The sequence below is a fragment of the Urocitellus parryii genome, chromosome 10 (assembly GCF_045843805.1).
Source record: "Urocitellus parryii isolate mUroPar1 chromosome 10, mUroPar1.hap1, whole genome shotgun sequence".
In the NCBI taxonomy this organism is placed as follows: Eukaryota; Metazoa; Chordata; class Mammalia; order Rodentia; family Sciuridae; genus Urocitellus; species Urocitellus parryii.
In genome coordinates this window covers 135,046,984-135,061,541 of record NC_135540.1, presented here as the reverse complement: position 1 = coordinate 135,061,541, position 14,558 = coordinate 135,046,984, and the positions used below count along the sequence as shown (strand labels likewise).

The 14,558-nt window shown below is 34.3% G+C and overlaps 1 protein-coding gene across 7 annotated transcripts in view; it reads left to right on the top strand.

Annotated features, from left to right (window-relative positions):
- Positions 1 to 14,558, top strand: part of Cpeb2 (cytoplasmic polyadenylation element binding protein 2) — a 68,927-nt gene that overhangs the window by 53,034 nt on the left and 1,335 nt on the right. For all 7 annotated transcript variants that reach the window (XM_026402841.2, XM_026402832.2, XM_026402812.2 and 4 more), the window contains 5 exons: positions 604 to 693; positions 5,609 to 5,727; positions 6,143 to 6,257; positions 8,936 to 9,117; positions 13,544 to 14,558. The exon at positions 13,544 to 14,558 is cut by the window's right edge and continues 1,335 nt beyond it. In XM_026402841.2, the coding sequence (XP_026258626.1) occupies positions 604 to 693; positions 5,609 to 5,727; positions 6,143 to 6,257; positions 8,936 to 9,117; positions 13,544 to 13,771 (734 nt within the window). In that variant the 3' untranslated portion in view covers positions 13,772 to 14,558. The remainder of the gene's footprint in view (positions 1 to 603; positions 694 to 5,608; positions 5,728 to 6,142; positions 6,258 to 8,935; positions 9,118 to 13,543) is intronic.

Sequence of the window (14,558 nt, the reverse complement as noted above, 5' to 3'; positions counted from 1 at the left end):
AATAATACCAAAAAAATAAGAAAAAGATTGCAAATTATAAAATTTATTTGTCATATTATGGGAAATCTTCCATTCACTAATAATTAATAGAGAAGATAATGCTACATTTTGGGAAATTTTTCAGTTATGATTCAGATGCTCCCACTTACTGTAAATGTGTAAATGTTAATAAGATTTCCATGTCTTAGAACATAGCGTTGATGTTGGATTTTGCCATACATACACACACATTTATCAGTGAAAATACGTGACATATGTCAGACCTTGGTATATTTTTTCATACTGGTTCAGGAGATCATTTTTTCCCCTACAAGAATATGACTTTACTTATGAAACAGCAATAGCTCTTTTTATTTAACTTGATGTAATGTTGATTTTTTTAAAAAGCCAGTGCTATTTATGGTTTGGTGTACTCTAGGATTATAGTATTCATGTGATATTATATAAAATTTTTAAAATTAGTACCAAACAGATTATTCTACTTTATATTTGGTACTTTGGTACTTTTAAATATTAAGTTTTTAGAGTAATTAAAAGTGTGGAATTCCTTAGAATGAATTATTTTAACTAATTTCTAATACATATTATTTGTATTTTCTTAAGATGAAATCACTGCTAGCTTCAGAAGATTTGGGCCTTTGGTAGTAGATTGGCCTCATAAAGCAGAAAGCAAGTCCTATTTTCCACCAAAAGGTAAGGGTTTTTACTGTTAATAGTTGCTAAGGAATCATTGTATATAAGAGCAAAAGAAATACTGTCAATTACTTTGTGTTTTCTTTTAGAATTGCATATATGTACATTTATATTTATATAAAAACTAATCATTTATAGAGTGATAACTTAGGTTGAATGAGTCAGAATGATCCTGAAAACTATTCCAGTTTTACTTTAAACCAGTCAGGCTTGATGGAGGAGACTTGACATAAGTATCATAAGACTTAATATATTTTATTATAATTTAATAATGATTTCATAATCTCAAATTAATAATGTTTGACTACTCTGTCTATAGCATCATTCTAAGTAACTTTTGTATGAACAACGTAATAAAGTATCCCTCTGAAATGAAGATCATATGAAGTGATTTATTTATATTTTATAGTTTAAATATTGTAAGATTTACATAAATGTTCCAGATCACAGCAGAGTAATATGCAATCTGTTTGTAAAGAAGTAATTTAGATAGAGAAGAAATCATACTGATGTTAACCTTGCAAATCCCATGATGATAAGGGGACAGTAGGAAGGAAGAGCTGGATGTTATTAAGTCAGTCAGAATGGCAAATTGCAGATCTTCTGAAGTGAATAAAAAAAAAAGGAGAAATTAAAAGACTAAACTTTTCTTTGAACATCATAAAATCATAGTTCTAGAGACTTGTGGCTGAGTGAATTGTCAAGCCTAGAGAAAAAGACTCCAGCGGATCTGTTAAATGATCTGATTGTTGACTGTGGGAAAAGAAACATGATAGAGAATTATTGGCACACAAACACTTACCTGCGTGTTCCTAGTGAGGAATTAGATGGCCCTTCTCCACTTGTTGTCTTTGAGAATTATAGAACCTCCATTACTTACTTCTTTTACAGTAATAGAATAATGCTCTGATTTTTTTTATACTATAAGATCTTAGATCTTATATTATCAAACATCTTTTATAGGGATTCTGGATCCTTGATCTATGTGGGAATCTATTCAAATGTATAGACCTCTCTTCTTGTATGCCAAGTTTTTACATGATTTTGGAGTTTACTGAACTTGGAGGTCTCCAGCCTTTGTTTGCTTATTATTGGTACCAGGAATTGAACCCATCTTAACCACTGAGCCACATCACTAGCCCCACTTAGCCCCTTTTATTTTTTATCTATTGATTTCTTTATTTTGAGACAGTCTCACTAAGTTACCTAGGACTTACTAAGTTGCTAAGGCTGGCCTGAACTTGGCCCTGCCTCAGGCTCCCAAATCCCTGGGAATACAGGTGTGTGCCACCATGCCCAGCTTCAAGCCTTAAGTTTAAAGAGAAAATTGGCTCCATATAGATAATTTTTGTTAGCTTAGTTTTCAGCTATTGCTGTTATAGTTTTATCGTCTTGTTCTTTTATAAAGGTTGAGTGTTCAGTAAAAATTTCTGTTTCTAATGTTCTTGCTTAAGCTGTCATCGTCCCTCACTGGGTCTACCCTAGCTGTTCTCTGTCCACATCTCTTGCTTTCTTCCCCTCCCACCACAGTCCAGCTACAGCCAACTCTTAAAACTCAACTGATGATCCCATTACTTATTCCCCTTCTCTAAACCCTCTTGTTGTTAAGATAAAGGCAAAAATGCTTTTACCTTGTCTGGTCTCCCTTCTTTCTATCTTCTTCTACTATTACTTCTTGTCTTCCTCCAGTCCCAGAACTGGTTCTGCTCTCTCCTGCCTCAGGGCTTCTCTGTGTGTCTCCTGGCCTGAAGGTTCTTTCCATAATTCTTTGTATGTATATTCCCTAATTACCTTTTCTATCTCAGCTTATGCATTGGTTACTTACTAGGAGAGGGCCCTTCCTAGTAAGTCAGCTTCCCCTTGTTGCCCTTGCTAGGAGTACTGCCTCTTTCACAACAGTCATCACAATCGCATTCTTACCTTTTTACAACTTCACAGATATGTGATTGTTAGTGTCAGTTTCTTTCTCCCCTCTGTAAGACTGTCTTTATATGTCTTTAAACTTTGTAAATATTTGTATTCTTGTATTATTAGTAATTCGTGATCTGATAATTGCCCAATAATTGATACAAGTAACAAAAAAAGCTACAGGATAGAAAAATTACTTTGATCTAAAGTAGGTAGGAGAAATCTTCACTGAGAAATTTTGAATTCTAAAAGCTATTCTGTAATTTAGATAGATAAAAAGGAGTTGAACAGGGTTTTAGGCAGGAATTGAAATGTACAGTTAACCCTCTGTATCTTTACGCTCCTGTCTTTGATAAATTCAACTACATATCAAAATTATTGAGTGAAAAAAAATATTTGCATCATCACCAAACATGTAAAAATTATTCTCCTTATCGTTGTTATACAACTGCTTATTTAACATTTATATCGTACTAGTTATTATAAGTAATAGCTGATTTAGAGTATATGGGAGTTATAATGTATATTTGCATGCACATTTTATATACAGGACTTGAGCATCCCTGAACCTTTATTTCTGTGGGGAATTATGGACCTAAACCCCTAAGGATGCTAAGGGCTGACTATAATTTTAGAAAGAATTTTGAATTTTTGGGGTGGAGACAGATACAAATTTTTACATGAACTACTTGCTTATATAGGGGAAATGGCATTTCAAGCCTAGAAGGATGGGTTGTAACAATTAGTAAAACACAACAGTTGTCTTCATTGCTGTTTTTGCCATTGTTATTGTTGTTTTTTTTTTCAGTGTTTATTTTCTCAAACTAAAGGGAAAAAATTAGTACTAGCAAATCATAGGTTTTTTGATACAATTATAGTTAATTATAGCTATTGCCAAAGACTAGTGTTTCCAAGCCTTGTTCTTTCAAGTATTTTCCTGTTTCTGTAATTCAGTATTCTTTCATGGCTTGGAAAACACTGATGTAGAACCATTTAGTTGATACAGCTACCTTGTAATAAAGCAGGGACTTGAGCCTATAGAAGCTGAGCCACACATACACCTTCTACTTTGCAGTGACCAACAATCACATTAGCTTACTATAATAAATTTTGAAGAAATCATTATATGGTTTAAAGAAAACATACAGATATTTTAATATCTAATGGCTTGCATTAGGTTATAATTTACTTGCCATATTGCTTAATTTTTATAATACGAATATTTCTTTCCAAATGGTAACAAAAAAATTTTAAGCAATATTAAAAATGTGGATGCTTTTAATTGAGTAATATTAAAATATTAATATCAAAATTATCACAAAATTAAGCAAAAATATTGAATTTAAAGTATTATTTCAGTAAATTAGTCTGATAGTTTCTTACTGTGCCTAGATTGGCTATAGTTCTCTGGTCTTTTGTGTCAAAATTAAAGCCTTAAAGAAGACTAGTTTTCATTTTTTCATGCATATTTAAATTTCTTCAAGCAATTACAAAAATCCAAGAAGTGTTTTTGATCATGCATAGTCTAGTGGCACACACCTGTAATCCAGGAACCCAGAAGGCCAAGGTAGAAGATTGCAAGTTTGAAGCCAGCCTCAGCAAAACAACTTAGCAAGACCCTGTCTCTCTCTCTCTCACACACACACACACACAAAAGGGTTGGGGATGTGGTTCAGTGGTTAGGCAACCCTGGATTCAATATCCAGTATCAAAAAATAAAAAATAAAAGGAAATACTTTATTGCTACCTTTGTGACATAGAATCCATTGTTGACAATAGCTGTGTTTTTGAGTTCTGAGTACGTGACCTTGCACTTCCCATTGTATCACAGAACCGGATGTGCATAGTCTACTTGATGGCAGCTTCGTATTGGGACTAGATTACAATGTTGTTCATTTATTTGGATAGACATGTTGTCAAGGCAAGACATTTTTTAGGTCAGTTGCTGTTTTCAGCTGCTGAGAATAATCTCATAATAGAAAACTTGCCATAAAAAATTGACACTAGCTTTTATATAACTTATATTTTGCTTTTTTTTTTTTTTTGAAGGGGTACTGAGGACTAAATTCAGGGTCACTGTACCACTAAGCTACGCACCTTATTATTTTGAGACAGGGTCTTTCTAAGTCATAGAGGTTAGACTGATCTTTTCACATTCCTGCATCACCCTCTTGAATAGTTGGAGTTATAGAAAGGAGACACTACACCCAACTGAATGCATGTTTTTTCCAAAAATATTGGCAGTTGGTTCACAGGAAAGAAGGGAAGGACTGTTTCCCAATAATATAGGTATCTAAATAGGAGCTAAACTGCGATTTGATTTAAAAGTCCTTGACCCATCCTTAAATAACATGTTTCATTCCAACCTCTGTAGGGTAACTTTCTTAGTATCATCTGAAAGTTTTTAGGACACTAGAATTTTCTCAGTACTTACAGAATTTCCTGGGCCTTTCCATGTGTGCTGTTGACCAAAAGTATGCTCTAGAACTTGTATTATTCTGAGGATATTTGAAGGAAACTCTAGCTTTTAATACATTAAACAGGCTAATTCTGCCAGGTTCTTTATAAGAATGTGGTATCTCTCACTATTAGACATGGGAGACCCCGGGGCAAACTTGAGTTTGAAATTACTCAGCTAACTACTTGCTCTGACATTGTCTTTGAGCAAGTAATTCAACCTCTTGTTAAGTCCTTTTTTTTTTTTATAAATGGGGACAATATTTAATAGACTTGTGAGAATCAAATGAAATAATTTAGGTAAAGTTCTTAGTACATACAATACCTGATGGTAAGTGCTCTACAGAAAGCTGCTAATTGTTTAACTATCTGTGTTTGTATATATTATAAAAGATATTGTGTTCTTTTAGAAGACATAATGACTCAAGTCCTATTTGATAAGGCTTCCCCCACCAAAAAAAAAAAAAATCATGTATTTCCTAAACAGTACTGAAATTTGAGGTGAAGTCTCTTACTTGACACATTGCCTCATTTCTAATGGTTATTCCAGGCTATGCATTCCTTCTCTTTCAAGAAGAGAGCTCAGTTCAAGCACTAATTGATGCTTGTATTGAAGAAGAGGGAAAGCTCTATTTGTGTGTTTCCAGCCCTACTATCAAGGACAAACCAGTAAGTAAATACCATATGAACTGCATGCTACAAATTATCATAATCCCAGCAGCTTGGGAAGCTAAGGCAGGAGGATTGCAAGTTCAAAGTCAGCCTCAATCAATTTAGCAAGGCCCTAGTAACTCAGTAAGACCCTGAATCTAAATAAAATATAAAAATATATTTTTAAAAAGCAGGGACAATGGGTGGGATGGAGATGTGGCTCAGTGATCGAGAGCCCCTGGGGTTCACTCCCCAGAACAAAAAAAAAAAGAAAAAACTACCATGTTAAAATTTCAGTTTTTAAAACATCCAGGAGAGTTATAGTATCTAGATAGAAATAGATAGAAAATTATACTCATAATTTGTCTCTGAATCCAATTATAAAATTTGTAAACAATGAAAGCAGTAAGGCTCAAATGTAATTTTTTTATAGGTTCAAATTCGTCCTTGGAATTTAAGTGATAGTGATTTTGTTATGGATGGTTCTCAACCTTTGGATCCCCGAAAAACAATTTTTGTTGGAGGTGTTCCTAGGCCGTTAAGGGCTGGTAAGTCAAATTTTAACAAATTTTGCTTTTTAAAACATCATTTAAATGTGTGTTAGTGAATTCAGTAAACATTGGCAGTTATTATGGACCTGACATCATTTGGCAGGGCAGGGGCAGATTCTTAATTATACCAGTAATAGCTCTAAAGAATTTTGAAAACCTTTATTGAAATTTCGAAGGAATTGGATAATTGGATACTCATCTATCAATATCAATAGCTAACATCAAACAAACTCTGAGAAGAACCCACTTGACTACTTCAGACTCCTAAGTACAACTCTCTAAATATACTGCATATGTTATGTGGGTTTATTTTGATATCTGAATAAATATGGAATTTTTTTTAGTTTTTCCTATATTTTATCCATTAACTAAATTATCATTTTATATGAGTGATAAACTTCTGTTTATCATAGCCAAAACCAGAAATCTCCTGAAAAATGTCATATAGGATAGAATTGGAGATGCAAATGCCCACCATGTCAGCAAGTTACGTGATACCACACATCCTCTGAATTCCATCATTGAGAACATCCTCTTCCAGTCTGGGACATGTGTGTTAAAGAACTGTTGACACACACTTAAACATGATGAATTCTATAATGAAAAATATAATGTGGAAAGTAAATGAGCATATATAGCAAGGAAATGTGATGTAAACTGATATTTTAAAGATACTTGTATTTGAGCTCTGATATAAAGGTGAACAGAAAGAATAGGAGTGGGGCAATAGGAGTTCTGTGAGGGGTGCAGTTTAGAAAAAAGAAATAGCATGTTTAGAAGTCTTCAGTACAGGGAGGCTGGGTGCAATGGAGGAACTGGAGGAAGCCCAGAATGGCTGATTGAGGATGCAAGGAGTGAGGTGAGAGACACAAAAAGACACTGAAAAGTTAATGCCAGTTATATCATACAAGTCTTTAATAGGCTGATTTGATATTTATTCTCAGAGCAAGGGGAGACAATTTGAGTTTTTAAGCAGAGGAAGGACATCATATTTGCAGTTTGAGCTAATGTTGCAAGTAAATATGGGTAGGCCAAGTTAGGAGTCCAAGAGACAGTGGTGGCTAGGATGAGTAGTCACAGTGGACAAAGAGTCAAGCAAACAGATATCACAAATACTCATGAAGTAAATGCAAAAGTTGAATCTTAGCTTTAAATCTTGAGCCAATATTGGATTGTGGTTCCTTCCACTGAGGTATGAGCAACACAGGAGAAAGGAGCAAGTTGGAAGGGAAGATTGTGATCTTGGTTTTGAACACAAGTTCACAGCACCATTCAGAGGTTGTAAATAGAAATTTCAGTTAAACCATATGATATCTGGTGTAGTTTTTTTAATAATCATTCTTGTTACTGTTTTGGAAGTAACTAAGGGGGGGTGGTCAGAATCAGAGAGATAAGATTGTTATAAAGCAGGTGAAAATGATGATAACTTGAAACAGGATGTTAGAAATGAAAGTGAGGAGATTAGATCCCAGGTATATTTTGAAAATCAACTTCATGTGTGTAGTGGAGGAAAAGAAAACATGGTAGCCAAGGATCTTTACTTGGCAATGTTATCCTTTTTTTGCTTATGAACTGGGTCAGCAAAAACTCACTGGAATGTGTTTAGTGAGATGGAGGAAGATCAATTTTACATGTATTCCATTTTTAACTCAGTAGATATTGATATTTAACAGATACTGCAATATCTATATCATATCTGCAATATGAGTTGTCCAGTAGACAGTTGTATTTATGAATCTGGAGTCCACAGGAGAGGTTCTTACTAAAGATACAAATTCAGGAGCTTGAAATCTCCTAATGGTATTTAAAGTCATAATTCAGGAGTCACCAAAGCCAGGAGTATAGATAGAGGATTTAAACTTGAGGCATTCTGACATTGAAAAGTCAAAAGAGTTGAGTAGGAACTACCAAAGAAGAGAAAATTATCAGTGAAGTGCAAATTAGTAGAACAACATATCTTGGAAGCCAGATGGAGGAAATATTTCAAGAAGATGGAAAGAATTAATCATGGTCAGTGCTGCTTATAGGTAGATGGACCATTGGACTTGTTACTAGGGAAAGTTGACCTTGACATGAGCAATTAAAGCAGAGTCATGGAATGATTGCAGTCTGATTATTAAAGGTTGAACTGAAAATAGGAAGGCAGGGATTCAGAAGTACCTTAAAAATTTTTAAAGAATTTGTCTGTAAAAGGAGAACACAAAAATGAAGTAGTACCAGAGAAGGAGAAATATGGTTGTGAGAATCTTTTAAAAGAGATTTAAAAAACAATCCAAAACAAAAATGTATTGGAAATGACCAGTATGAGAGAAAAGCTGATGGTAAGGATGAGGGAGTGGAGAATTGCCAAAGCATATCCTTCCACAGTGAGGGCAGATGGGACCTAGTATATAGGTGACAGGATCAGATTGAGAAAAGAAAGCATGAGACTATTTACACTAGAAAAGAAGATAGCATATAGTATATGTTGAGTTAGTGTGGTAAATGTGGTAGTGAGTCTAACTTTATATTTTAAAAACTAAAGAAAAAAGGCTTCTTAATTCCAGGCCCTCCTTTAGCAACTGAGTTTTGTTAATGTTCTATTGTCTTCCACTGATTTTTTTAAAAGTACTTAAAAATTCTTATTATTTGCTTTGTTTTCTCATATTTAATATGAACATCTTTCTTTTTTGAAGTGGAACTTGCTATGATCATGGACCGGCTATATGGTGGAGTTTGTTACGCAGGAATTGACACAGATCCAGAGCTAAAATACCCAAAAGGTGCTGGACGGGTTGCTTTTTCCAATCAGCAGAGCTATATTGCTGCCATTAGTGCTCGATTTGTTCAGCTTCAGCACGGTGATATTGATAAACGAGTAAGTTGCATACTGGGAAGTCATTTATGTCCCATAAGAAGTTGCTAATCCAAAGCTTGTTACTCTACAGAGTTAATAACATATTCAAACACTTTTTATACTCCTTTATCTCTTAGAGTTATATCAAAGTATCCTTGAAATGCACAATTCTTATAATTTAAAGTAAGTATACTGTATAAATCATGAATATAGATATCATTTTAAAGCTATGTTTACCATTTTATCAGCCAGTGGGTGGCAGCTATCTTTCCAACCACAGAAAGATATTGGCTGCCTGGGATTGATTCCTGTTTCCACCATTTGCTTTGTAATCCTGGGCAAATTAATCTAATCCATGCCTACTATTTCCTCACTTATAAAATGGAAAACAGTACTAGTGTTTGTCTTAGTTAATAGGACTTAGTGCAGAGTGATTACTATTTCAATGTGGGTTTTGTGTTCTTGTTTTGTGTCCCAGGGTGCTTAACCATTTAGCCACATCGCCAGACCTTTTTCTATTTTGAGACAGGGTCTCAGTAAGTTGCTGAGGCTGGCTTTGAATTTTCGATCTTCCATGCCTTATCCTCCCATACTGCTAGGATTATAGGCATGAACCACCACACCCAGCTAAATGTTAATTCTTAATAATAAAATTTAAAATTAAAATACATTGTGTAATTTCTCTAAATTGATTGATCTAAATTTAAAACATTAGCAATTTGGTAGCATTACTTACACTGTCACCAAGTTCTGTGAATGATAATTAAAACCTGTCCTATTAAATAATTCTAAGCACTGATTACCATCTAAAATGGGGCAAAGAAGTGAACATAACTCAATTATTTATTTATAGATCCATATCATAAAAATCTAGGAAGAGTTCTTTTACATAACTAACCAATTTCTAAAATAACATTGTTTACATTTACAGTACACCTGAAATATACTAAGAATATGGGGTAGAGGAATTTTTTAAAATCCAAATTGGTAGTTATAACTTGAGTGAGCACTTTTTGTTTCCAGTGTAACAGTGTCATGAAGCCTTTTCTGAGGCCGCTTTGCACATTGAAAGATATTTTGAGGACAGGGAAATTAGATGACTCAATTCAAATTGACTAGACTATGGATTGCAGAAGTAGCCATCAATATAATTATGAGATCATCCTATTTACAAAAGAAGTACAGCAAAGGTTTGGTCAATAAATGCAGAATGGCTTTTTTTGTTTGCATTGCCACATAAAATATTACCAAAAGAAAAAATAAGAGGAGGGCTATGCTTTTATTCAAACATGCATATAAAAACTTTTTGAACTGATTTGAACCTTAGATTTCTCAGTCATGTCGTCCTCAACCTCAGCTACACATTAATCACTTGAGAACTTAAAAAAATCTTGAGTTCTGGGTCCTACCCTCAGGCTTCTGCTGTCCTTGGTCTGGGATACACCAGGGCAGCAGGAGTTTATAAAGCTCCCCCTGGTGACATTAATGTATAGCCATCCTGAAGACCACAGATCTAGTCTTATCCCCTACTTTTAGAAAGAGGTGATGGATCACTGAAGAAGGTATTTATATGTGTATAATTGTTCAATATGTGCAAGCAGAAGGAAAAGATGGTTGCTGTGTCATACCTCACACCTCTTTGTTTCCAAAATGGTAGGAAGGACCAGTTATTTGGAGCAGAGTATTGATTCCTAAACAGCAACTCAGATGCAGAGCAGATGAATTAAAAACATGGGCCTTCTTAAAGTATTGAAATAACCGAGAGAAAAGTTTATTTTCTAAGCTATATGCTACAAAGGTATATTTCAAATCTTATTTGAAATAATATAAAATCTTATTTGATTCGTCACTATTTTAGAAGTAACCAGTATTTTTTATACATGGAAATGTGATGTCATTAACTTTGATACCATCATCTCTTCACTGTAAATATAATTATTAAATCATAAAATAGCTTGAATGACTGTATAAACTGAAATGTATACTATCCCAAAGATTCATTGCCTACTTATTTTGAAGGAATTAAACTTATGTACATTTTGAGGCTTAGTTCTTATCTCTCTGATAGCTGGGAAGCACAGTCACAACAGAGCTGTATTTAATTGTATGTTTTGCCTGTTTTCATTACTAATACAATTAATTCACTAATTTCTGGTAGATACTGGATTTAGTTGTGTTATATTTCAAGTTGTATAATTATTAATTGTTCATTTTTCACTAGTTATGAGTCAGGGTGACAGAATATTACTTTGTAGGTTCTCTGAAGTGAAAAAAGAAAAGGCAGAAAATAAAACTAGGTCAAACATTGATGAAACACCCTTTCACACATTTCTCTCTTTGAATTCTGTGATTTTTATATAAGTAGATTAGCTTCATTAAATAATATCTAGAAAATTTAAATCATTCCATTTTAGTCGATCAACAGTTTACATTCAGTAGCTCTTGAGCACCTCGCATTTGGGGGAATATTATAAAAGGGAAGTAAAGAGCACAGACCCTGGCTTCATTGTGCTTGAAATTGTTAAGAAAAATGTCAATCACAAGAAAGTAACCCAGAAAGCATGTAAATGTACCACATTTATTTCTATGATGTTTGCAGAGTTTCTGCTTCATGCCATACATTCTGCTAGATACTAAGAACTGAATGTTGAGCCCATGGTTGCCATTCCTATGCTCATGGGATTTATAAACTAATGAGATGAACTTGTAACTCTCACATTACCTGCATTTATTCTTTGATCACGGTAATGCACTTTGTTAATTTTATTTGTAATGAATATGATGAATCAAAAACAGTAGCATGGCAGAGGTCAGAGAGAATTCATAAAGGAAAAAGTTGGTAAAATTTGGGCATAAAAATTTTGTTGTAAAAATTATAGATCAATAGGAAAATGGTAAAAATTCTTAACTTGCAAAAATAACTTATAAGTCAATTTTTTAAAAAGATATAAACAGTCGGGCGCAGTGGCGCACACCTGTAATCCCAGCAGCTCAGGAGGCCTCTGCAATGGCAAGGTACTAAGCAACTCTGTGAGAACCTGTCTCTAAATAAAATACAGGAAAGGCCTGGGGATGTGGCTCAGTGGTGGAGTGCCTCTGAGTTCAATCCCCAGTACCCTCCCACCCCAAAATAGATATAAACAGGCAATTCAGAAAAATAGAATGTCTAGCCTACATTAAATATGCTTATACTAATCCTAATCAGTGAAATAATAAATATAAGTAATGGTGTAATTCCATTACCTTCCTATCAAATATTTGGGGTAGAAATCTCCTTTTCATCAGCTTTTATGTGTTTCCAATTTGTTACTTTTCTATGTTCATTTTTTAAAACATGGAAGTATTTTAAAGGATACTTTCATAAATAGTTATGAATTCAATAGAATTTGTTGGTTGGGTTATTTTTTTACCATAGCAAATTCTACAATATCTCAAACTTTGCCCTTCAAAACACTCAGTTTTCTGTCCTCTCAAGTTTTCTGTCCTCTCAGTTTTCTGTCCTCTCCTAAGGAATAGCTAAGAACTTTCGGCTCTTTGGCACTGTTCAGTCAGACAAGATAATAACCTTCCATTTATAAAACTCTTCTGAACAGGAAGCAAGGGTATAGCAGCAAATTGTAGTTAATACTGATTTAAATAGTGTTTGCCATTGCCCAAGCCCTGCCATGCTTTTTCTTGTATAATTAAATCCTCACAACTCAGAGACAGATAGTACTATTTTCACTTTACAATGTGGAAACTGAGGTTGAGAGATCTTATCGTTCAGCCTGACTGCCATCTTTACATCCTCTGCTGAGTCAGAGCTTCACAGTGAGCCTTTTGATTTATATCTTATAAATCCACAGAAGTCTAGACATGCTCTTGACAAGTGAGGCATGGTTCTAGTTTGTCTGTACCAATTATTCACAAGAAAGGTGTAGCTCTCACCTGCAGTAGAGAAGCTCTGCTTTAACCAGTGTCTGTTAGTGTTGCCATCTTTTTGGTATAAGAATAAGGGAAAAGACAAGTGGAAACCATTTGTCTTCCATGCCTGCTTTTCACTCACAGTCACCCCCAACTCTCAAAATATCAATACAAGGTGTTTCAGAGATATTAGTTCGAGAAAAGAGAAGATAGAATGTCTTCCAAATCAATTAGATTTTTAAGGTTTTTAGAAAGTATTTCATTTTGGGAAAATACAGTAAACACCATTTATAGTCCTCTGAAGAAAACATAATAAAATAAAATAGAATTAACTGCTTGTCACTTAACCACACAGCCAATTATAAACAAAATATAATTAGTATAAGAACAGATGTCTTTTTTTTACCTACTATATAGGTTAAAAACTAATTCCTTGTGAAACTTTCTACATTCTCAACTTTTCATGCTGGTCCTTTTCTCTAGAACACTGTATAAACATGAAGCCAACCTTAATGAGACACTTTTCTACCTTCTCTTTCTCTAGGTGGAGGTGAAGCCATACGTGCTAGATGACCAGATGTGCGATGAATGCCAGGGTGCACGCTGTGGTGGAAAATTTGCTCCCTTTTTTTGTGCCAATGTCACTTGCCTGCAGTATTACTGTGAGTTTTGTTGGGCAAATATCCACTCTCGTGCAGGACGTGAGTTCCATAAGCCATTGGTGAAGGAAGGTGCTGATCGTCCACGACAGATTCACTTCCGCTGGAACTAAGAATAGCAAACTGGCCTCTGTTTCAACAAGGAAAGAAAGGGTGCATGTGGCTTACTGTGTCTGAAGATACTGACATGCAGAAGAAATAAGTGCATTCTTCTGCTTTTCACCCCAGCTATCAATACATGCATCTTTATCAGCAGCCAAAACACTACAAGCCTCTTGTTTTTCACCAAAACCCTACATCTCAGGCTTACTAATTTTTGTGATATTTTCATGTTAAAATAAAATGTTTTTTTGTATTTTCTCCAAGTTATTTTTATATGTAAAGTTAAAATTAGATATGAGAATGTTTTGCGTAGGGGCAACACAGTCTGCTGCTATATAGTGGGTGAAGCGTGCACTTATTTCTAAACATGGGTTTTTAACTTCAAGATCTGCCCCAGTAACTTTACCAAAGGTAGCAAAATAATAGTGAAGATGGAATATGTCTGCTACAAATGCTTATTTTTATTGTTGCTATTTTCAGTGTATACATAAACTAAAAATTAGGGTTGATTTTTTTGCTCTCCATTTTGACTTGCAAGAAATAATACCTCAAGATAATCTGATTTATTAGCTATTTTTAAACATTTTTAATCACAAGCTGTATTAGCTTTGCTGCTATATAGGTGTTATGTGTAAATGCCACCTATTAATACGGGATTGAAAGCGTTAGAGACACACTGCATTGCAGATAAAATGCAGGCAGCACAATGTGGCCTAGACTGCCATAGTTTTAGAATGTGAAAAAAAATGCATGTTTACTTACCTGTATACACCATATGCATGCACTAGAATTATTAAC